Raw genomic sequence first — 23,177 nt, forward strand, 5'->3', positions numbered from 1 at the left:
CTCCCCAGAGTCAAAATAGCACGGTATAGCCATTTCGGACTGATCATTCAAAAATAGCCGCCGTTTACGAAGTCAATGAAAAATAGCCACTATTTTGCTGCAACAGAGACCGGTCCCGCATAATATACGGGAGTTCGGTGCATCTGTGTACGAACTCCAGCATATTATGCTGGACCGGTATACTTTGCTGACTCCTGTATAATATACGGGAGACTAGAGCACCGGTGCTCCAAACTCCAGTATATTATACGGGACATTTATCCTTGCTGGAACTCCAGTATATTATGCTGGAGTTCTAGTGTACTTATGCTGGAACTCCAACATATTATGCTGGAGTTCCAGCATAGTTATCCTGGAACTCCCGTATAATATGCTGGAGTTCAATCATACTTATGCTGGAACTCCAGTATAATATACGGGCGTATTTTCCGGGTTTTGAACAGTGTTTTCGCTCAGATTTATCTTTACATGAAAAGTGACTAAATTTCGATTACTTTTGAAACTGAGCTATTTTTGAATGACCAATTATAAATTTGGCTATTTTTAAATTTCTCCCCTCCCCGGACTCCACTATTCAAATTTTATTGAATTTTTATTGTTGTTGTTGTTGTTGTTGTTATTTATGTTATTTTTTACTAGCACAAGCTCAAGGGTTAGCACGAACTTTAATAATCATTGGATCACACAGGACATTTCAATAATTTTCTTCACGAATCTAAACAACTCACAAGATACACTATAAGAATCAATTTTTTCCTTATAAGTGGATTTTATACCTTCGGAATAAATGATACAAATCTTGATATATAAAATGTGCGATTAAACTATAGAAAATACTTTATAATAGCGGTTCAGATTCACCACAACTTATTGCCCCTTAATCATATATCTTAAGTATGAAAAATTAGTATGATTTGATACATTTACTGAATTTGGACGATTTTTATTGGCCTTGTTTGCCTGTAAAGTTTGGGATAGGGGTGGCAAAATGGGTAAAAGAAAATAGTTAACCACTCATATTATCCACTAAAAAATGGGTTGGATAATGAACTTTCTATAAACGGGTCAAATATGGATAAAAACCATATTATCCATTTAGAAAATGGATAACCAATGAGTAACCAATAGATAACCAATGAGTCTAACTTTTACATTTGTAAAGTCTCAAATTGGGGGTTCCTCAAGTTAGGGAGACTAAGAATTCTCTCAAAAGTGATCATATACAAGAAGTCATGGATAATATAGATAACTCATATTATCCGCCGGTTAACCCGTTTGTTATCCGTATTAAATATGATCGGGTTGAATAATTGATTCGTTTTTTTATTACCCGTTTTCGTCTCGAACCATATCCGACCCGACCCGCCCGTTTGTCACTCCTAGTTTGGGATGATGGGCTTGGACGGGGTAAAGTACATAAATAGTATAATTTTTGAGATCTTATTGAAAGAATAAAAATTTTAACTTAAGATATGCAGATTCGAAGTTGAAAATTGCAATTCTAAAGTTTCCAAATTCAGACCTGCCGGTATGAAGTTGGGTTCTGCCAAATTTTGGCAAAGCCAGCTTCAGAACCAGAGGTATATTTTAACATCGAAAAATGGTCAAATATGCCCCTGAACGACTGAAAATAGAGCAATTATGCTCTCTATTTGCATTTGTGTAAAAAATTGCCCTTGTTGTTAATGAAGTGGTTCACTTTTGCCCCTCCCCACTAATAGACTCCACATCAAGGACAATTTTGTACCCAAATATAGACGGAGGACATAATTCTCTATTTTCAATAGTTCAGGGATATATTTGACCCTTTTTCGTATAAAATAAACTTTTCTGCTGAGTTAAAAAAGTCCAAATATGCCCCTAAACTATTAAAAATAGAGCAATTATGTCCATTTGTATTTGGGTAGAAAAGAAGGGCACAATTTTGTACCCATATCGGAGAAATGTAAAAGTAAAATTTGTGATAGTAACTTATGGATGTATCAATATGCGGTTGCAAATTAAAATAGGAAGACGAAACGAAAAAAATTTCACCATTAATTACTTGGTACTCTAATAATAAGATTTTGCATTAAGAATTGATATTACAACGTAAGAGGTCATTTTAATACAGATACATCAATGATGAACAATGGCATTGTATCCTTTGAGCAGATCTGGATTGGAATCCCTCTAGGACTTAGGAGTTCAAAGAATATAAAAATCAAATCACATGAATTTGATCTAGTAAAAAAAATGAAGCACGAGGTTGTGATTAGCTGGCCGGAGGGATTTTCCGGTGAGATTTCTCGTCATCGTAGTAATTACTATGTAAAAGATATGGCAAGACATTACTTTACCTTTTTTTTTTTTTTACAGAGAAGACTTTTTCTACAACATGGATTTTCAAATCAGCAAAAAAGTATTATTTTACACGGAAAAGAGTCAAATATGCCCCTAAACTATTGAAAATAGAGCAATTATGACCTCCGCTTGTATTTGGGTACAAAATTGTCCTTGATGTTAGTGGGGAGGGAGAAAAGTGAACCACTTTATTAACGGCAAGACTAATTTTGTACCTAAATATAATTACTCTATTTTAAATAGTTCAGGAATATATTTGAACCTTTTCCGTTTTAACATTAACTTTTAAAACTTCAGTCCTTTAGGCTTTGATAGAGTCCAACACTACACCCGAAGGTTTGAAGAAGGAAAAAAAAGGCAATGGGAGATTCAATCTCAATCTTGTCGAAACTTGCTGAATATTTTTAAAAAAATTAAATATATTTTAGATAGAAGTGATATAAGCGGCTATCTGATTTCATTTCTGCGTTGGGTTGGGGGAGGGGGAGAATATGTCACTTCCATCGTCGCTTGACTTACATTTTAAAATCTTTCGGATAATGTAAATAGTGCATGTTGCTCAATTTGGAAAATACTAGTCATTATTTGTACTTGTATATAATAAAATAATATTTGTACTTTTATAGAATAAATATATGCATATTACTTGTCACTCTCGATATTTGCTCATTATTTGTACTTGTATATAATAAAATAATATATGCATATTACTTTTATAGAATAAGTAGGAGTTCGTCAATTATGCTCCAAGTGTCATCTTGGATTTTTTGTCCTTTTCTTCGCCAAGTGTCATCTAACTTAGATTGTCATTGCTTTTTTCGTACGACTAAATTCAGTGGTAGTTAACTAAACCACATAAAGATTTTTTGGTTTAAGAATTTCCAGTAAAATTCTAGGATATTATTTTTTTAATTGTCTTTCTTTTACTTTTCGGCGAATGAATAGTTGTTATGGAAAGAAAGGGAAGATTTTTTTAACATAGATAGCCTACAGTAGCCGATAAGCCAACTTTAACAACACAGAGAAAGCCGGTGACTTAGATAAAAAAGAAAAAACAATTCGGACAAATAAAAAGTGACTTGGAATGTGGCTTACACAAATCATTTTTGTCATACCTCATACCTTTTTGCCAAAATTTTGGTAAAACGAAAAAGGAATATGTTTCTTTTTTATTTTTGTAGATAAACTACATATGTAACTCAGCTCTAATGAAAGGAAGAAATTCAAAAATAGTCACAGTTTTAAAAGTAATCGAATTTTAGCCACTTTTTATGTAAAGATAAATTTGAATCAAAACACTGTTCAAAATCCGAAAAATACTTCAATATAATATATTGGAGTTTCAACATAAGTATACTAGAACTCCAGTTCCAATATAATATACTGATTTAAGAAACCTATTTAAATCAGCGCTAAAATGGATACATCGTACTTAAAATTAATATTATACAATTTGATGGTACAACAACATACAAATTTAATACAGATTGATATATCTACAACAACATAGTACATACTAAAAATAAATTTCATATAACTAATTATATAGTATACACTTATTTATAATTAATCTACAACTTTTATACATTATTTTTACCCAGTTAAAATACATCTACAATGTCATACAACTTAAATACAATTTTCATATAAATTTTATACAATATATCTTTTATATATTTTATATATTTTGTATCTGATTTGTATATATTTTATATGTGGTGTGTGTTTCTTCCTCTCTAAAAATCCAATCAAAACTTTCTCTCTTAATACAATTTTGATACATATCAACAACTTTATGTAAAAAGATAGTATTGATAACTTAAATGCAAATTTTATACAACGATTCATATATTGTACAACTATATATATATATATATATATATATATATATATATATATATATATATATATATATATAAACTACAACAGAATACAATTTACATATAATTATAATACTACTTTACTACAATTCGGTAAGTATGTTGTATGTCATGTGTTCTTCTTCTTCTTTGAGTTTCAATCTGAAATTCAACCAAAATCAAGTCTAATCTTCACCAAACACCCTCATAATTGAGATATAAACTCTAAACAATATTCCCAATTGTTTGCAACAATACCCAATCCAAACAAATAATGGTTTTTGAAAACTAAATTCAAATTCAAAGCTTCAAAGCTTTTTAATGACTGTCAATGTTGGAGAGTCAAACACCTTCAAAATTTATTGATTACAGTTTCAATTTGAACACCAATTGTGCAACACAAAAGGAAATTCCTAAGTTAAAACTCTATAGTAAAAGGATTGAAATCCATTGATGAATTCCATTAAAAATATATACAACACGAAAGGATAAAAAGTAGAAAATATCAGAGAATGAAAAATTGGGGAAAGAACAGAGAATGAGAGACGGAGAGAGAGAGAGAGAGAGCATGAGAGAGAGACGGAGAGAGAACAAGGATGAGAAATAACTGATTCATTATTCAATTCATAATATAAAAGGATACTCATTTAAAACTAATTTGTATATAATTGATAAATTGTATATGGCCATGTAATAAAGTTAAAACTTGATTAGGGAGAGAAATCAAGTTTCATATGTAGTATAGGAAGGTAAAAATTCCTTTCTCTGGATGCGCACGATGAGTCCATAAAGATCTGTTATTTAGCAGATAGGAGTATAAAATTTAGATGTACAGATAGTTGATAATCAGATGTTCTGAAATACGCAATTAATTTGCAACACGAATTACCTGTATTGCATGAATAATTTATTACGTCAGATCCAATAAATTCAAAGTATCGATTAGATAGGACATTCTATATCATGAAATATAATTGTGTGTCCGTGTGAAAATAAGCACCTGCACTTGGCAACATACAGTCCACTCCATTTCACTCTCGTGCTTTCCCTTGCCCGATCCTGCAAATTGTAAAATTCTCCCAAAGTTGGACCAAACCTACCGAAAAAGGTTATTTACCTTATTTTTATAACACTTACGTACTATATATAGTTACTTGAAATTCAATGCCTATATTAGGCATCGGCAAAATCAGATACAAGTAGATGGGACAAATACTTGTGCATCCAAAACAATATTTAACTCAGTGAGACATCAGATTGAAGCTACAGAAAGCAAATATCTTCCTTTGATTGTTCAATCAACAGTACCTGGAATATTCTAATACATTGTTTGCTTGCTGTACAAGAACCCCCCTCGGAAAGGGGAAAGGCAAAAAGAAAAAGGACTCTACCTGCTTCAGTTCCAGGCTTGCTCTTTTCTATCTTCTATGGGACAGCATAAATATACAAGTTTGGTACCATTAATGCCTTGATGAAGGATCAGCTGTACATTGAATAACTGGAAGCCAACCTCCAAAAGCAAATGAATCATTAGTTCTGTGGCTCATGTTAAGTCTAATCAGGCATACATCTTTGGACAAGACCCCATATGCCGAGAAATGATATTGGTGATAGAGGGTCAACATATTCTTATTGGGAAGTGCTTCATTATTGGAACACTAGACTCAAAGAGCATGTGGAGGAAATCAGGTTGATCAATCTGACAATAGATAATGAAGTTCTGCCAAGATGCCACTGCATTTCCTAGTTTCTCCTCTTAGGAAATCCTTATTGTGCAAAACAGCTTCCTTCAAACGTGCCAAGATATAGCAGATTTACACAGAAAACCCAGTAACACTGAAACTTTGAAGTTCTCCATTAATATGTCCGAAAATACATATCATGTTCCACCCGTGCGACTTGACAAGGGAGAGCAAGGATTGAGATCTACAGAATAAATCAATTTCACATGATCCCTCAAAAGTTGCTGGGACACCCGATTGGCCAAGGCTGATTGCGCATTGCAAAGTTCTCCAGTGGCAGGCCTCCCAAACTGCTTTCCCGGAGCATCATCCTCGAAGGATGCCAATTCTTGGAAAGCACGAGATCCTAATGGCGTCGCTCGTAAAGCATCAGGATCCCAGTAAGAAGGACCGTTCATATAGGGACTACTTGGAACTGTTCTGGCCTCTTGCATGTAAACTGACTGATTCATGTGACGAAATGGGATAGCACCATTACCTCCAGAGATTGGTGTTGATGAGCCAGATGTGTTGAGAGGGCTTGATATAGGCGAGGGAGACATCCTCCCGTTTAGGTTTTGAGGTGACCTTGGATGTAAAAGAGGGCTACCAATTGGGGAGACAGGGCAAGATATGTTTTTCGGAATGTGGATGTCCCTGGACAATAAAGAACAAGTCAGTGATCAAAATGTATGAATACTATTGTCATGAAGCTTTTTACTCGAAGCATATCGAGATGAGAAAATTACAAATTCAACGGGAACCCTTTTCCGCTTAAGAAATTTCTCAACAATGTAGAGGGCATTTGAAAGGTTAAGTAATCAAGAGAAGCAAAGACCTGCAGTGAAAATTAGATTTTGATGCTCTAGATGAGTGGATCACAAGCTTTTCTGATTCCAACGTAGGATAATTTCTTGCAGATCCAATGCCCTAGAACAAATTCGCAAAGAACACAGCAGTGAGCATCAATCAAAGGGCACAGAATTCCAAAATAAAGAAACCACGCCAGATCAACCTATTATGTTCTGGTCATCAATATGTTAAAGATTAGTTCTGTAAATTGAAAAGTTCGCTTGGAATTAAAATTTGCACACATTCACACATCGAGCATTTGTTGTACGTCTTTAACAGGGTTTGAGACTTTTATTTCTAAAACTATCTGGGACAAAAAATTATCACCTGACTTCTGAGAATAAGCCAAAATGAACTGAACGTCGTAATTTGCCACAGAGCAGCATGCAGGAGTAAACAATCCTAAGCATTTTTTATCAGTAAGATAGAAATTATATTCACAAAAGATGGCGCTGTAAGCTGTATGAGCAAACAATCCTAAACCTTAACAATACCAATGTTCAAGTTACATCATCTACCTTTCCAGAAGAAGCAATCTTATTTTAAGAATCTACGTAACTTCCATGCAACTGTCCAAATTACTCTATATCTTCCATGCAACTGTCTCAATTACTCTTACTGTAATATGCTCAAGTACCTTCTTGGTACCTTGTTATTAATAAAATAAAATTACCTTATCTAAAAATAAAAACAAAAACTCTTACTGTATGACTATACGATAGACTACTAGATGAATTCCATACACTGATATGCATATGAATCGGAATCCAGGATGGACTAATGAGAATATGTTGGCAGAACTCAATGATGAAAGCTTGACTATTGAAAATACGAAACCAATCAGTTTATTTTGCTCAATTGTTTATGGGTTAAGAACAAAAGAAGAAATACATAAAAGCATTTTACAAAAGTATAATGAGGAGCAAGAATTCCTGTTTCGCAACAGAAGTCTCCCAAATGTCCTAACAGAAGCAAAAAGATCTAAATAAACAGATAATGTACCAGAGGTTTTACCCCATTTGCAGCTGCACAAGGAGGATTGAAAGATGCAGGAAATATATTTGGCTTTTCCAGAGGGGCAGCATCTTTAACAAAAGGATGCTCCAATAGCTCAGCAGCAGTAGGACGACTTCGTGGCTCACGCTGTAAACACTTCCTCACAAAATCTTTTCCCTCGTCTGAAAGGTGTTCCGGGATTGCTGGGAGTTCTTTACTGTTCCCAATCTTAAACATGGCAGCAACCTTTGGCCCATACGACATCAAACACCACATAATACAGGTCAAGGGAATGAACTGCTATTGTAAAACATGCTAGTCCAAATTATATGAAAGCAAAAAGTCCCATCTTCCAACAATGTTCAGAAAAAAGAAAAAAGTCAAAAGATGCTCTAATTAAGCTTCTAAGCCAAAATTACTTACTCCTTCATACAGGTCAAGGGAATGAACTGCTATTGTAAAACATGCTAGTCCAAATTATATGAAAGCAAAAAGTCCCATCTTCCAACAATGTTCAGAAAAAAGAAAAAAGTCAAAAGATGCTCTAATTAAGCTTCTAAGCCAAAATTACTTACTCCTTCATACTGGCTCCAAGGAGGCTTTGATGTAGCCATTTCTAAGACAGTGCATCCAAGACTCCATATATCAACAGCAAGGTTGCAGCCACTGGAGTTCTTTATTACCTGAGCCAATGGTAAAGAGATGGTTTCACAAGTCAGTGTATAAGTATTAGCAATGGAGGTGCACACAAAACATTTAAATGCCTAAAGCATATTCCAACCTCAGGGGCCATCCAGTAAGGACTTCCTTTGAATGATAATGGACAGGATTGCCCTGTGATCTGCAAATTTGTAATTGAGCAATTAATGACACAGCTCCAGTTCCCCAAAAAAAAAAATCCAGTTCAGAAATGGTACAGAGCTCCATCTGAAAATGCAGCCTTGATGTTGAAGATATAAAATTCCAGGTGGGGAACAATTGCACCAAATGCAAATCTTAACAGATTAAATCCTACTTTTGTCTTTCAAAAAATAAGGAATTAAGTTTTGATGCCATGAAGCTAAAAACTAGAACAGTTTTTCTATCCATCCGACAGTGCTAGTCTCAAGTTAGAAGATAAAATGTCACCGGCTATTTCCGCTTAATCACAATCTTCAATAGCATTGGCATCATCTTACTAGATAACGCAGTTAGAAGCCTATGATTAAAACTTACATGCTTCGCCATTCCAAAGTCCGCCAACTTTATGCGCCCATTTGGATCAACAAGAATATTTGCCCCTTTAATATCTCTGCAAAAGTGAAGCTGCTATTAGGTAATCAGCATACACAGGTCAAGGCTGCTGAAAGGGTGATCTCACAAAATAATCCAACCGAAGAAATTGGGTTACCTATGCACAGTGCTTTTAGCATGTAAATATGCAAGCCCCGATAGAATTTGCTGAGTGTAACTACGGATTGCTGTTTCTCCAAATGGACCATATTCTTGTAAAAGCTTATAAATGGACCCACCAGAGACATATTCCAAGTAGATATAAAGTTTATCAGGAACCTGATTGCGGAAAACAATTCAGACGAAGATCAAGCTAAAAAGATTATTGGAATTTATGACAGAAACACATATAAATCTTGCAAGAAAGGCCCACTAGTTCTGCCAAAGTACTCATTAATCTCATGACTAAGCTTTGAAGTAAGCTGTTACAGATATAGAATAAGAAACCAATACTCTAGAACAATTTGAAGTCTGTTAACATAACTAACAGTGCTGGCACAATGACATGTCCTTCACCAGAAAATTCAAATATAAAGCTAATAGTGCTGGCACTATGACATGTCCCTCATCAGAAATTAAAATAAAAAGCTCTAAATTGAGAGATTTAGAAAATCAATTGACCATTGAAAACTGACCATCTCTGACCCATAATACTGAACAATATTTGGATGTCTTAATCGGCTCAACAACGCAACCTCCTGCAAAATACTTGAATATGAGAGGATGATTAAACAGGAACAGATCAGGAATACAAATCTCCAGGCAGTCCAAGGAAATAAGACCTAGCAGGCTGCTACCTACATAATAAACCTACCTGTGCCAACTGCTTTGCACTTTCCTTTGACTTTGAGTCATCCGAAAATAGGGTCACCTCCTTCATTGCACACATTTCTCCACTATCACTGCAAACAGACACATGGCTAATCATTAATTTTTTTTTTCTTTTTTGGAATTAGATGGCCAAGCATTAAACTAAGGCATCAGCAATCAATCTTAAAGAATTTGACATGTCAATGACAAAGTGATATGTAAAGATTGGATTCCTTGTTCACTTGAAAAGGCCACATGCATTGGAATTGGAAATAAAAGAAATTCAAATGCAGATTGTATGGATATACCTATTAAAACCAACATAAACGTGTCCAAATGTGCCTCTACCAAGCAACTTCCCCTTTTTCCAGCGAGATCCAGGGCTAGAAAGATTATCTGCTCTGCCAGGGCTTCGTGGCACTGAGGGAGATGTTGCAACTGAATTGGAATGAGAAAAGGGTGAAGTGTTGGAAATTGTTATAGGAGGACGGGGCAAAGGATGACTTTCTGATTTTGCATCATCAGGCCAACTAGTCTGCAGTTCAGATGCTCCACCTCCAGCCCTAGGATGAATTGGTGTGACAGCGCCACTGTGAATTCTCGAGCTAGGTCCAGGACTTGTCATCCTGGGACTAGGAATTGGAGAGTATTCTGGGCTCCCTCTACTAGGCTGCCAAAACAGTTGCGCTGCCATATCTCCTCCCATGGAATTATGTCCAGAATTCTGACCAGACCCTGGGCTTGAACAATGGCCAGATCCAAGTAAAGGAAGATCCGGATAAGTCTTTCCTGCCCACAAAGTAGAACTAGTAATTTGCTCGCAGCCAGCAGCTCTCATTGGACTTCTAGAAGGACTTGAAATGGAACTAACAGGAGCACTGAAGAGGCCACCACGAGAAGGGATCTGTATACTGGGCAAGTGGCTATTTAGTGGTCGTCTCTTAGGAGATCGAGAGGAGACACGTCTACTGGGAGAAAGATTAACTGGTTCAGTTGCGTCTTTTGTGCTTATTTGTCCAACAGCAGACTGATCCTTAACAGGCAAACTTTGAAACCAAAAAAGAAAAAGAAACTATGTCAACATGGGTGCTGTAGTTAAAGAAAATAGCAAACTAAGAAGTTAAAGCAATAGTTGTTTCAAATAGGGAACAAAATTAAATAAAACTCATTAGTGAATATATTTCATTTAAGTGACATTCAGCATTTGTTTACCTGTAAGGGCTACCCAAGGCAGCCCGGTTGCCAGTTTCAAAATCAGATGCTAGTGGACTACGCTGACGTGAATCACTCGGATCATCACTTTCAATAGAGCACTCACTTGAAACTGATGCAAAAACAAGCTCTCCATCGGCATCTGCAGGGTCAAGTCTGTGCCTGATGCATGCAGGCTTTGAGAGAGGCAGAAACAGGGATGGCTTTGAGCCCTTCTCTGTTCTGGGTCTTGCTGATTGACTGAGTCCAGAGTCTGTTCGGACTACGCTTGCTGGTGGCAGACCTGGAAGTGGAAGTGGCTGGGCTAGAGCACTTTCAGCAAAGCTTTGACATCTCAAGGCATGCTTGGAAGGTGATGACGACCTTGACTGTGCTTGGGACTGAGAACCCTTCTCAAAAGCAATGTCACTGCTATGTCTTCGAGATCCTCCTGATTTACTTGGAGACTTAGCTTCACTTGAACTTTTAAACTTGCGATGCAATGTATCAATAAAACTTTCTTTGGTCACTTTCTTCTTTGCTTCCTTTGAAGATGACTTTCCCCACCATGAAGGCATATTTCCCGGTGCTAAAAGATTTACGAAACCAATAAACAACCCATTAAAACAGATTCTTCCGACAAGACAGACTTGCTATATGACAACACATACGCGATGCAGAAAAGAGACTAATACGACCTCGGTGAGAACTTGAGAGATAGTTTAAACGATCTGTCGCTATATGTATGTTATCATCTCTCATATTTGTCAATTAAAGATGCTGAAGATCAATATTTCATCAACAATATCCCGAAACAGACTCATAAAGAGGTTCAGAAACCGAAGGAGCAGTTATAAATGATAGAATCAATCAATTAAAGCAGTCACCTTTGTAATACAACCATGAAAAGCCAATTAAGCGACTTCATTGACATAAGATAACATGGAGAATCAAGTAGTGCCAAGTCGTTAAGATTCTAGATTAGCATAGCTAAAACGAGACGACTATGGCTTGTCTCACCTCCCTATTGTTTGGGCTAGATGATTGTCTCGTCGCAATTTAATGTCCAAAGGATTTCGAATTGTAACACTATAACTGTGCACCTTATCTGTGCTTTTATTTTTCCCAGGTAACTTTGCACCGTTATTCTGTCATGGTGTCACCAAGACTATCCCAACAATCTTTTTTCCATTTATGAAAGTACCTTCCCGAAAATCTCTGAGACGCACAAATACGCAATTTACTTAAAATAGAGCCAGTTTCGTATAATAATTTCCTTCCACCACCAATCTCGCAAATGAGGAACAAAAAATTTACTTTTTTTCCCTGCAGAAACCCAAAAGGTACTCGTACATCTTCGGAGGAAAAAATTCAAAAATGAGACCCTTCGATCTACTTCTACTCCATTTTCTGTTTTTTTCCACTTTAAAGATCTACCTCGCTAGATCTTTTTCCTAATAACGATGGTGCCTCAACCAACATGCACGCACCTGGACTATTCCACTCGGTACCTGCTAACCTCCAGCTACACATGTACCTGGTGACTCCGTCCACCAAGGATTAGGTAGATGGGAAGAAATCACATAGTGCTTTTTGTGTCACCTGGGTTCGAACACCGATTCCGAGGTTTGCACCTACTTCATTGACCATTAGGCCACACCATTGAGTGCCTACGGTCGCCAGACTTAAGAACTTTCAACTCACCAACAAAAGCAAATTCATGAGAAAAACTTGAGTTGGACCTTCCTTACCCAATATGGTACACACCCCCCCCCCCCGCGGGCCCCCTCTTGGAACTTATACACGCTTTGATGCATTCAAGTATTTCCAATATAATTTTCAACATCTGTCTTTCAACACACTGAGAAATGTCAAGATTTTGAGGGGGGGGGGGGGGTCATGTCTTCTCGATGTACTGGGTAGAGTACTCTTTCCTGTTTTTTTGCTTCCTTTTCTTTGTGTCTTCGGAAATGCCACCAAAAGATTTAACTTTTTCATTTTTTATAACAACAATGTCCTACCAACTTAAGCACACCTCGACTAATCCATCAGGCATCAAGTATCAATTACCTCCCACCCACACTACTTAGACAAATGGGAGAATTCACCTAGTGCAATCTCTACTGAAATAGGAATCTTTATTGTCAAGGTTATCATTCTAACTCTTCCACCACTATAGGCTCCCACACCGGGGTTTAATATTCTGACTCTCCTTTCCCATCTTTTCACTTTCTCCATTTCCTTTACATGCAACAAAAGTAAAGTGATCCTCTACTAATCTCTAATTAATTAGTTTCATACTTTAATATTGCATACTAAATCCTAAAAACACAGCATTTCCGCGCAGATCTAGAACACTACAAAACACAGCAGGTAACTGAACTACAGAATAAAATATTAAAAAATCAGAAATTGCACCAAAACTGAAGCAATAACAGCAACACTCACCTTTTAACTGTTTAGTTGTAGCATCGCGAGCATACAAACGGCTCCCTTCAGATTTGGCCTATGAATCAACTCAGGATTAGCTCAAACGAAACCCTAGAAGTATTACTCTCTCTGTCCCGCTCTGAGATTTTACTGAGACAGAGAGGGATAGGAAGTTACTGAAGAAGTTGAGTTGGAAAAAGCTTAGAAGAGATCGCGTAAGAATGGTGAAGGAGAGAATAGGAGTGTGGAAGCTAAGCATCAAGATAGGGGAGTTACACGCAGTTGTCTCAATGGTGAAATGAATTAAATAATTACAGTATTCTTTCACATTGATTTTTTATGACCAAATTTTACTAAAAATGAAGTATTCCTATTTAACACTTACTTTAATATACAGTAGTACGTGTAACATAGGATAAAATTTTAACTAGATTTTTTAGTTCAAGCTACGAGAATGAAGAATACTTTTTCCTTTAATTAGTTTTATGTGGCGTGAATCTGAATTAGTCGAGTTAGACGTCGGTTTAGAAATAAAAAAAATAAAAATACATTGCATAAACATTTAGTTGTATTTGATGTTTATATTTACACCAAATAATTTGTAACTTTGACCTCACAAATTAAAGCAAAAAATATCTATTAAAAATACATCTTATATTCATTAATTCAATATAGAAATTGAGTGAGAAAGAAATACTGTTCATAAAGGGAAAATGCCTTTAGTATCTAGCAATTTATCAATTCTTATAAGCCTATATCATTTAGGACGAATCATGGATGTGAAGTATATGCTCGTAAATTTTATTTTAGGTCCACACCCGTGAGACCTTATTTTCTAATAGCCATATGGCAGTGGGTCTCATTAGCCAATTTCCTTGCCCCATTCTTTATTCTCTTTCTAAATAAATCCTCTTTTTTTGGGTAAAAATAGCACGGTCTAGCCAGTTTTCGGAATGGTCATTCAAAAATAGTCAGTGCTTACCAAATCAATAAAAAATAGCCACTATTTTGCTGTAATAGAGACTGGTCCAGCATAATATACTCGAGTTCGGTGCACCTGTATATGAACTTCCAGCATATTATGCTGGAACTCCAACACACGGAAAGTTCCAGCATAATATATTGGAGATTCGAGCACTTGTGTATGAACTTCCAGCATATTATACTGCACCGGTATACTTTGCTGGAACTCCATTATATTATGTTGGAGTTCTAGTGTAATTAATTATGTTGGAGTTCCAGCATACTTATCATGGAACTCCAGTATAATACTCCATTATACTTATCCAGCATACTTATCCTGGAACTCCAGTATAATATGCTGGAGTTCAAGTATACTTATGCTGAAACTCAAGCATAATATACTGCGTATTTTTTGGGTTTTGAACAGTGTTTTCGCTCAGATTTATCTTTACATGAAAAGTGGCTAAATTTTGATTACTTTTGAAACTGGGCTATTTTTGAACGACCACTTATAAATCTGGCTATTTTTGAATTTCTCCCTTTTTCTTGCCAGCAACAACGTAAAAATTGCACGGGGCGCCCTATTTGGTCGCCCCCATTTAACATATGCCCATTTTTTAAAAATCTTTTAACTTGTACCCACTTTTTAAATAACTTCAACCCCCTTTCTTCTCCTCCGTCGTTTTCAAGCAAAGGAAATGAAAAGTCACAACTGCTTCAGTGAGATAAAATCACTTAGTTTCTTTTATCCAATTAATCAAACAAAATTGTGGTTTCTTTCTTAGAAATACAGGTTGTGTATATGAGTGCATTGGCTATTATTTCAGCAGTTTTTCTTGTCGACTTTTCAGAAATGAGTACCTCAAATAAGGTTGTGTGGTCTATACCCCAAACAAGATTTAGTAAATTTGTATAGTTAATTATAAAAATATTTAGATAAATATTGGGTGAGAGCACCCATAACTAAACTCTATTTTCCTCTTCTTTTAGAATTTTTATCAGTGAGCACCCCACGACTTTAAAATCCTGGATCTGCCACTATCTGTAGCAATCATTTCATAAAAGCACTTTGTAGTTGTGTAGGCACAATAGTATGCGTTCCATTTCATCGCTTTATAAATAGACTATGTTTGATTTAAAAGTAAAAAAATCAATACGACAGTTTGTAGCGTTTGAAGTCCATAGATTAACGGGGTTCTTTTGCAGTAAGTTATTTTGCTATCTATGAGTTTTGCTTTCACAAACAAAATACAGATGACCAAGATCCCAAACAAACATAAATAGTGCTGAAGTTTTTACAAATGAACTAAATAACTTGCGACAGTTACAAAACAAAAACTTCAGCTCTAGAGCTGAAGTTCGTCAGTTACAAAACAAAAACTCGCCAATTACAAAACAAAAACTTCAGCACACTTGGTTCAACACACTTGCTACTTCAAGCCCGTCTACTAGAGTGCTGAAGTTTTGCGTGATTGTCTTTGCTACTTCAGCCCCGTATGCTGAAGTTATGCGAAAAAGTGGGTACACTTGCAATTGTTTTTGTAAAGCGGACACAAGTTAAAACGTGACACAAAAATCGGGTACAGATGCAAATGCCCCAGTAACAACAACCAAACTTCACTTAAACTCATAGGTTCATCTTGAATAGAACAACAACAACAACGATCCAATATATTCTTACAAGTGAGATCTGGATTCATTTGACCCAATTATTTCACACCGTGGGATCTGCTTGAATAGGAATAAATAAAATATAAAATAAAAATAAAAAAAAGGAATTTGATCTTCTTGCTTCCATGCCAAACTAGGACCAATTGGTACTATTTCAAATTTTCTCATTCACGTCTTATATATTTAGTTCCTCCAAGAACCCGTTTAAACTTGTTTTAATACCATCGCCCTTGCTTTGGCTCTCCCAAGATTTTTTAATATTTTATTACACACATCTAAATAGAGAAAATAAAAATCACTATTATTTTGGATTAAAAGTTTAGGAAACCAAAAATAAAATTAATTTAATGAATTATCATTACTAAAAAAAATATAATCTGCCGATTTTTGCTTGTTGCGAATTAAAAAAGAAGAGTTCTCTATGCTATAGTACAAAATTTATATATGTCAGTTGATACTTTTAATACAAAAAAGAAAGTTTAAAAACAGGAATATGAAGAAGCGCATAAAGACCCGCAATGGACACTTGTCACACATAAAGACCATCGCACAACAAGCATTACTTGAGTTTCACACGAAATAACATTTCTCCTTTTAACTGGTTTGAGGAGAAAATGTTCTTATATTTACCCACTATTTGTGTTGGTGGATTTAATTGTCATAAATTTTAGTGGATAACTCACACATAATATCGGAGCCAAAAATGGCAAATTCAGAGAAATTCATCGCATGTTAACTACGTATGCTTAAAATGGAATGCTAAGATTTGAGATAATTAAAAAGAAAAGGGCCTCGTACTAAATAAAAGTGAGAGGGTAATTAATGTGAACGAAACGAAAATTAATTTTATAATTTATGAGATGATGAAAGTTGATTCGTGTGAATGTTCTTTTTTATTGTTTTCTTAAATTTCTATATTCGCAAGTTGCTTTATTTTGGCGGTAGGCTCATGTTGTCATGTTCTATAGAATCTACGCTTGCTGCGTTCGTAGGACAAATGATCTAATGGTCTGAAATTTTCTAATTTTTCTGCTTTGCTTTTTCAGGAATTTATCTTTATAGTTGTGTGTGAATTGTGATTAACAAATTTTTAATATTGAGATGGACAACAAAGAGCACCTTAGTTCTTGAAATGACAGGTGATTTTAGAACAATTTTATTACATACTTTATAATAAAAACAAACAAATACGGTATTTTCTCGTTAGCAAATATCCACTCCAAGAATAACACCACGAGATTTGATGTTCTCATTCATGTCGAAGAGAGAATGTTGACTTGCACTAATCTTTTATAATGTATACTTAATTACATTCACGGCAGAAAGAATCTCTTTTAGAGCACGAGAATTAATATATTTAAATTGGATAAAAATATAAATTTTAATTTCACAAATTTAAAAAATTAAAATACGTGAAATTATATAAAGTATTACTCTAAGTTAAAACTAGTTATAATTAAAATATCTAAGTAGCACTTCAAAAATACAATTTCGCTCTCTAGGGTTTTGTTTACTCTTAAAATGGTATAGTTGAATTTATACGTGGTTTCTAGACAAGTAAATTAATTTGATCCTAAAATAATAAGATAATTGATAAAATATGCAATACTTAGCCTTGAGATGGAGACGAAATAGCAGAAACAATGGTTCTGAGTACAACAACAATGAAATAAAAAAAAGCAAGAAGATAAAATTGTATTAAGTTTTGGATAGAATATAACATAAGTTTTTAACGAAATCTCCCCTTACAATGATAGCTGATCTCACTATTTATAGCTACGTCTAGGGGAGGAGGTTCTAGGATCGTGCTCCTCTGTAATGTCAATTATGAGGGCGATTGATGAAGTTGTAACGGTGAACATAAATGCCAAATTTCTTATAACAGGTGATCGTACTTAATGCCATGGAATATTCCCTATTAAATACTACCAGACAAAGAATATTTATTACAACCTTATGAGCGTTATTCTTCACGGTGACAGACAGAATAGTTGCCTTCGGTCTTGGACATCCCTCCTCTCGTCTTAGGTTCCATGTGTCCCTTTTTTGAACGGCCACATGACATAACATATTTTACCTTATACAGATAGTCCCCCTGCTTTCTGGTGACATAACTTTGTGTCACCGAGAAGTTGGTAGAAATATTCTTTTGGCGGGAATTGCTATGATTCTCCGGGCCTGCTTTTCGTTCTTCCATGGCCGGGGAAAAGAATAAGAGAACGAAGACTATTGCCCCGGAGTCATATCTGGAAGTTGTGATCACTAGCCCTCCTCATGGGCCGGTCATAGACACTGTGATGATTGACGATGATGGAGAAGCTAGTGATGATGGAGCTTCTCTACACAGAAGGCGATGATCATCATCAACTCAACAGAATGCTCAATCTGTTAAGTTAGTTATACCAACCAAGGATGATGTCTCGGCACTTTAGGGGGAGTTTGATTTAGTAGAAAATGCCAACTCCCGCTTCCGGGGCCTAATTATTGTGCCTGGTACTGCGGGGCTGAGTACCAAGTCCCTACCGTCTTTGGTTGGCGAGCATCCAATAACCAGCATTGCATTTATCGTAGCTACTTCTCATTCACCACCATCAGCTTCATCTCCATCTTCCCTAGCTCTTCCACCAGCAACTATTACATCATCTCCACTGGCTGCACTTGATCATGAAGGAGATGTTCCTCTTCCCCAGTCCCCAGTTCATGGGAATTTGGGGCAAAATTATGTTGCCCCCTCTAAAGATCCACAGAGGAGGAGGAACGTTACTCTCTCAATCTCCACTGGATGCAACTTTCTATCTCGGCCAATAAAGATTGCTAATTATCTTAAGCCTTTGGCTTCAGAGAAGGATTGGGAAAAGTTTCAGGCTCTCGTGGGAGAGTGATTGTTGAACAACGTCATGCACAACGCCGCAACGGTATATTTTTTACTTTTTTTGTTGTTTCTTCTATTTTTGCCTAAACATACCCTGAATCTTGCCTTTCTTGCTTTGCAGGCTAACTTTCTTATTTCCGAGGGCCTTCAAAAATTGATTCGGGAGAAGGAAGAAATTACTTCCGCACGGGATCAGCTTTTGGCAGAGCTGGAGCAAAGTGTCGCCCACCTCTTGGAACTAGAAGCCAAGGCCACTAAGGCCGTTGTATTGGAGGCTCGTTTGCAGCAAAGCAAGCAAGAGGTGGAAGCACTTAGCCAAGAGATCGCCCCGTTGAGGGTTCAATTTGAAGAAGCTAAAACTAAATGAGTTGAAGTCCATAATGTCATTCTTGCTGCATCCGATCGTGAGGCTGCCTCCGCTGAAAAATTGAATAATTTGGAGGCAACCTTGAGTTCCAAACTAAAGATCTTGCTGCTAGGGTGGGCGGGGGGGGGGGGATATGCCCAGTAGGAGGAGAAGCATAAGAGGACCATTGAGCATAATAGAATTTTCAGCTCTACTGTCCGTGACCTCGACGTCAGCCTCAAGTCTGTTCGATCTGCTCGGGAAAGCCTTTCTGTCGAGGTAAACTGACTCAAAGAAAAACTCAAGTGCCGAGAGGCTTCCCTCATTCAAGACAAGAGTTTGGATCATTTTATGTTTTTCTTTAACTTAAACATTGTTATGATGAATTACTCCATATCTATGGAGTAGTTCTCTTTAGGGTTTGATGGATTTAGTGTATTGATATTTGTTTGTGGATATTAACTCTAGTTTTATGCATTGAATCTTTTTGGATGTTTTAACTATTGCATCTATATTCACTGCGTTCATATAATCGAGAGAGGCATAACTTGTGATATCTTTGCATTATATTTTGTCGGTTGAAGTCATTAATTCTTCTTAGTAATCGGAAGAGGCTAGTTGAATTGTTAATTAAACTTAGTTAGGAGGATAATCAAGAGAGGTTCTCCTAAAGACCAATCCACTATGAATTTTTGCATATCTTCATGAGCTTAATTTTGGTTCATCTTGTGAGGTTGAGACTTAATCGAGAGAGGAGTTTCTACTTAAAAATTGAATTAATAACCAAGTGAATTCGAGAGACTCACTTGAACATTAGAAGTGAATTATTTAGAATTAACTCCCAAACATTTGTCTTGCACCTAACCTATTAACCCTATCTTCTCCCAATTGATAACCTTCTTTTCTTAATACTTGCATTCATTGTCATTAGTCGATAGTTTAGACTCTTAGTTAATTTTAGTTTAAATCACATACATCTCCCTTGTTGATCATCTTGGATAGCAATATAGCTACAAACTACGATAATACTGTTTAACCCCAATCCCCGTGGATACGATATTATAATTTACTATATTCAACTAGAGAGCATATTTAAGTGTGTGTTTTGCGCTCATCAAATTTTGGCGTCGTTGCCGGGGATTGGCAATCAATAGTGTTGGAAATATTTTGTAGTGCTAATTCAGGATTTTTTTGTTTTATTTTTCTCTTTTTACGCTTGGTGTTCTTTAACTGTGCGCAGGCTACAGGTTGGATTGGTGCATGACTCGATCTTCTGGGAAAGAAGTGCAACCATACGAGTCAGAAATCGAGAAACATCTACGATAGTTAAGGAAGGAAAGGAATCTCCTCAAGAATATAGAGAAGGTTGGGCAATCCTCAACCAAAGAAAACATGTCTGGAGATGATGATAACGTGATTTGGATGTGAGAGAGGCAACCTTACTTAGAGAAAAAGCTACAAGGGATGCAGAGGAATCAGCTATTAGAGATGCATAAATTGCATATGAAGAGGAGAGGGCTCGAAGAATGGCTCAGGATCAGCCTTGTGGTGCAGACCAGTTCGAAAACATAGCTCCCGGCCAAGGGAGACCACTTGGCGATTATACTAGACCGTTCTACAACCAAGGTTTATCCAGTGTGAGACCCCCTCCAGTTGCAGCCAACAATTTTGAATTGAAGTAAGGGTTGCTCCAAATGCTCCAAAACAATCGTGTATTTAGAGGAAAGCAAAAGGAAGATCCAAACAATCATTTAATGGACTTCGAGTAGATCATGAACATCTTTCAATACAATGGTGTTTCACAAGATGCAGTTTACTTAATGGCATTCCACTTCACTCTTAAAGACGATGCAAAGAATTGGCTTCAAAGCTTGCCCCAGAGATCAATTAGAACTTGGGAGGAGATAACTAGAAAATTTCTTGCTAAATATTTCTCCTCAGCCAAGACGGGCAAGTTTAGAAGAGAAATCCATAACTTCTGCCTAAACGAGACTGAAACTGTGTTTGAAGTTTGGGAAATGTTTAAGGAGATTGTGCGAAAGTGTCAACACAACGGAATTGAACTCTGGATGCAACTCCAGGACTTTTCGGATGGTTTGACTCCGGCCTCACGCAGAACATTGAGCAATATAGCTGGAGGCCCGTTGATGAAGAAAATCTAGAGGAGATAGTCACTATTCTAAATGAGTTATCTGAAGATGCAAATCAGTGGCCCTCGGAGATTGCTGAAAGAAAAAGATCAACTAGGGTTTACCAAGTTGATACTAATACATCTATGCAGGTATTGCTTGATGTAATGGCCAAGGAAATAAGGAAGCTAACCTTATCCTCGATACATAGCCTCATGTAGCCCGTGATATATGTAGAAGAGGACACCCTACTCATGAGTGTCAAGCTACCATGGAGGAAGTGAATGATGTGGGTAATTATAATTTCAATGCGATGGGTCAGAAGCACCTCCCGATTTTTCATGGAGTTCACCTGGGGCACAACAAATGCATGGTAGCAAAATAACTCCAGATTTCAAGGAGCTTTTAGTTTTGTAAATCAACCGAGGCTGCAGTTTCAGCCTTAACAATCAAATCAGTCTGGGTTAGAAGATCTGATGAAGTCCTTCATTGTCAAGACATATAAAAGTCTAGATGCTCATGGTGCAACTATAAAAGAACCTGGGACATGCTTACAGAACTTGGAGAGACAAGTGGGTCAAATTGCAAATATATTATCTGAGAGAATCTCAGGTACTCTGCCAACTGATACTGAAAAGAATCCCAAAGAAACGGTAAATGTAATGACCTTGAGAAGTGGACAAGTGTTGAAAGATCCCACTCCAATTCACAAAGAAGTTGTGCTTGAAAAAGAAAGTGGGAAGGAGTTAAAAATTGAAGATGATAAAAAAACTGAGAAGAAGAAAGGCAAGAAGGGGGATGAGAAAAAGAAGAAGGGGGAAACTTCAAGAAGGGAGGAATTTGATGATATGAGCAAGCACATGTCTGCTCTACCTTTTCCCCAAAAGCTCTATAGAGAAAAGCTGGACAAGCAGTTTGAGAGATTTTAAGATATGTTGAGACAGGTTAATGTAAACCTACCATTCACTGAAGTTCTCTCCCAAATGCCAGCTTATGCGAAGTTCTTGAAGGAGATCCTTACAAAGAAGAAAAATATAGAAGAGACCTCGGTAGTGAAGCTCATAGAGTATTGAAACACAATCTTACAAAATAAACTCCCACAAAAGTGTGGAGATCCAGGGAGTTTTACCATACCTTGCTCTTTAAGCACTATTAATTTTGATAATTTTTATGTGATTCTGGTGCCTCAATTAATCTAATGCCATTGTCTATTTATAGGAAACTGTAGAAGGAGATTGGAGAGATACGATCGGTGCCAATATCTTTGCAGCTGGAAGACCAAACGACTATAACCACGAGGGGATAGTAGAAGATGTTTTGGTGCAGGTAGATAAGTTCGTATTTCCGGTAGATTTCATAGTGGTGAATATGGAGGAGAACAAGGAGGTCCCCCTCATCCTAGGAAGATCATTTTTAGCAACGGGTAGAGTTATATTGGATATACATGATAGAAAACAGATGCTTATAGTGGGTGAGAAGACGGTGACTTTTGAGATGTAGCAACTGGAGTGAAAAAGGAGAAGCCAACTGTAAGTGTTAAGTAGAAGGTGAAGGGTGTAAAAGAAAAGGCCACAGCGAATACAAAAGACAAGTGTGGGGTGTATCCCAAAAAGGCTAAGAATAAGCTATCTGTGTGGATGTGTGCACTAGTTCGGGCGCGTGGAATGGATCACGACTTCGATTCAGACCCCGACTAGAGATTCAGGGAAGCTTCCTCTACCT

The 23,177-nt window shown here is 36.6% G+C and overlaps 2 protein-coding genes across 3 annotated transcripts; one reads left to right on the forward strand and one right to left on the reverse strand.

Moving 5' to 3' along the window:
• Positions 1–5,459: 5,459 nt before the first annotated feature.
• On the reverse strand, positions 5,460–13,771 carry LOC104210969 (mitogen-activated protein kinase kinase kinase YODA-like). Of its 2 annotated transcripts, none has more exons than XM_009759956.2 (12): positions 13,493–13,771; positions 11,066–11,633; positions 10,162–10,899; positions 9,858–9,945; positions 9,679–9,741; positions 9,162–9,322; positions 8,987–9,062; positions 8,553–8,612; positions 8,347–8,454; positions 7,778–8,017; positions 6,762–6,853; positions 5,460–6,580 (listed from the first exon to the last, which is right to left on the reverse strand). In XM_009759956.2, the coding sequence occupies exons 2-12, from the start codon at positions 11,620–11,622 to the stop codon at positions 6,082–6,084; spliced, it is 2,682 nt and encodes an 893-aa protein (XP_009758258.2). In that variant the 5' UTR covers positions 11,623–11,633; positions 13,493–13,771; the 3' UTR covers positions 5,460–6,081. The 2 variants fall into 2 exon arrangements, with proteins under 2 accessions (XP_009758258.2, XP_009758259.2); XM_009759957.2 differs by having other exon boundaries at positions 7,790–8,017; positions 13,493–13,770.
• An 8,616-nt stretch (positions 13,772–22,387) lies between these two features.
• LOC104210971 (uncharacterized) lies at positions 22,388–22,955 on the forward strand. Its single transcript, XM_009759959.1, has 2 exons — positions 22,388–22,504; positions 22,674–22,955. Exons 1-2 carry the CDS (start codon positions 22,388–22,390, stop codon positions 22,953–22,955), a joined length of 399 nt encoding a protein of 132 aa, XP_009758261.1.
• The last annotated feature ends 222 nt before the right edge of the window (positions 22,956–23,177 follow it).

The sequence above is a fragment of the Nicotiana sylvestris genome, chromosome 5, assembly GCF_000393655.2.
Source record: "Nicotiana sylvestris chromosome 5, ASM39365v2, whole genome shotgun sequence".
Lineage (NCBI taxonomy): Eukaryota > Viridiplantae > Streptophyta > Magnoliopsida > Solanales > Solanaceae > Nicotiana > Nicotiana sylvestris.

What these genes read in the sequence shown, in the direction of transcription:
- LOC104210969 (XM_009759956.2), bottom strand. Translation starts at nt 11,622, where the DNA reads ATGCCTTCATGGTGGGGAAAGTCATCTTCAAAGGAAGCAAAGAAGAAA. An exon ending in CTTACTGGATGGCCCCTGAG is followed by an intron (nt 8,455 to 8,552) that starts GTTGGAATATGC and finishes CCATTGGCTCAG; the next exon opens with GTAATAAAGAACTCCAGTGG. An exon ending in CTTGGAGCCAGTATGAAGGA is followed by an intron (nt 8,018 to 8,346) that starts GTAAGTAATTTT and finishes TATGGGCCAAAG; the next exon opens with GTTGCTGCCATGTTTAAGAT.
- LOC104210971 (XM_009759959.1), top strand. Translation starts at nt 22,388, where the DNA reads ATGTTGAGACAGGTTAATGTAAACCTACCATTCACTGAAGTTCTCTCC. An exon ending in AAAATATAGAAGAGACCTCG is followed by an intron (nt 22,505 to 22,673) that starts GTAGTGAAGCTC and finishes GTCTATTTATAG; the next exon opens with GAAACTGTAGAAGGAGATTG.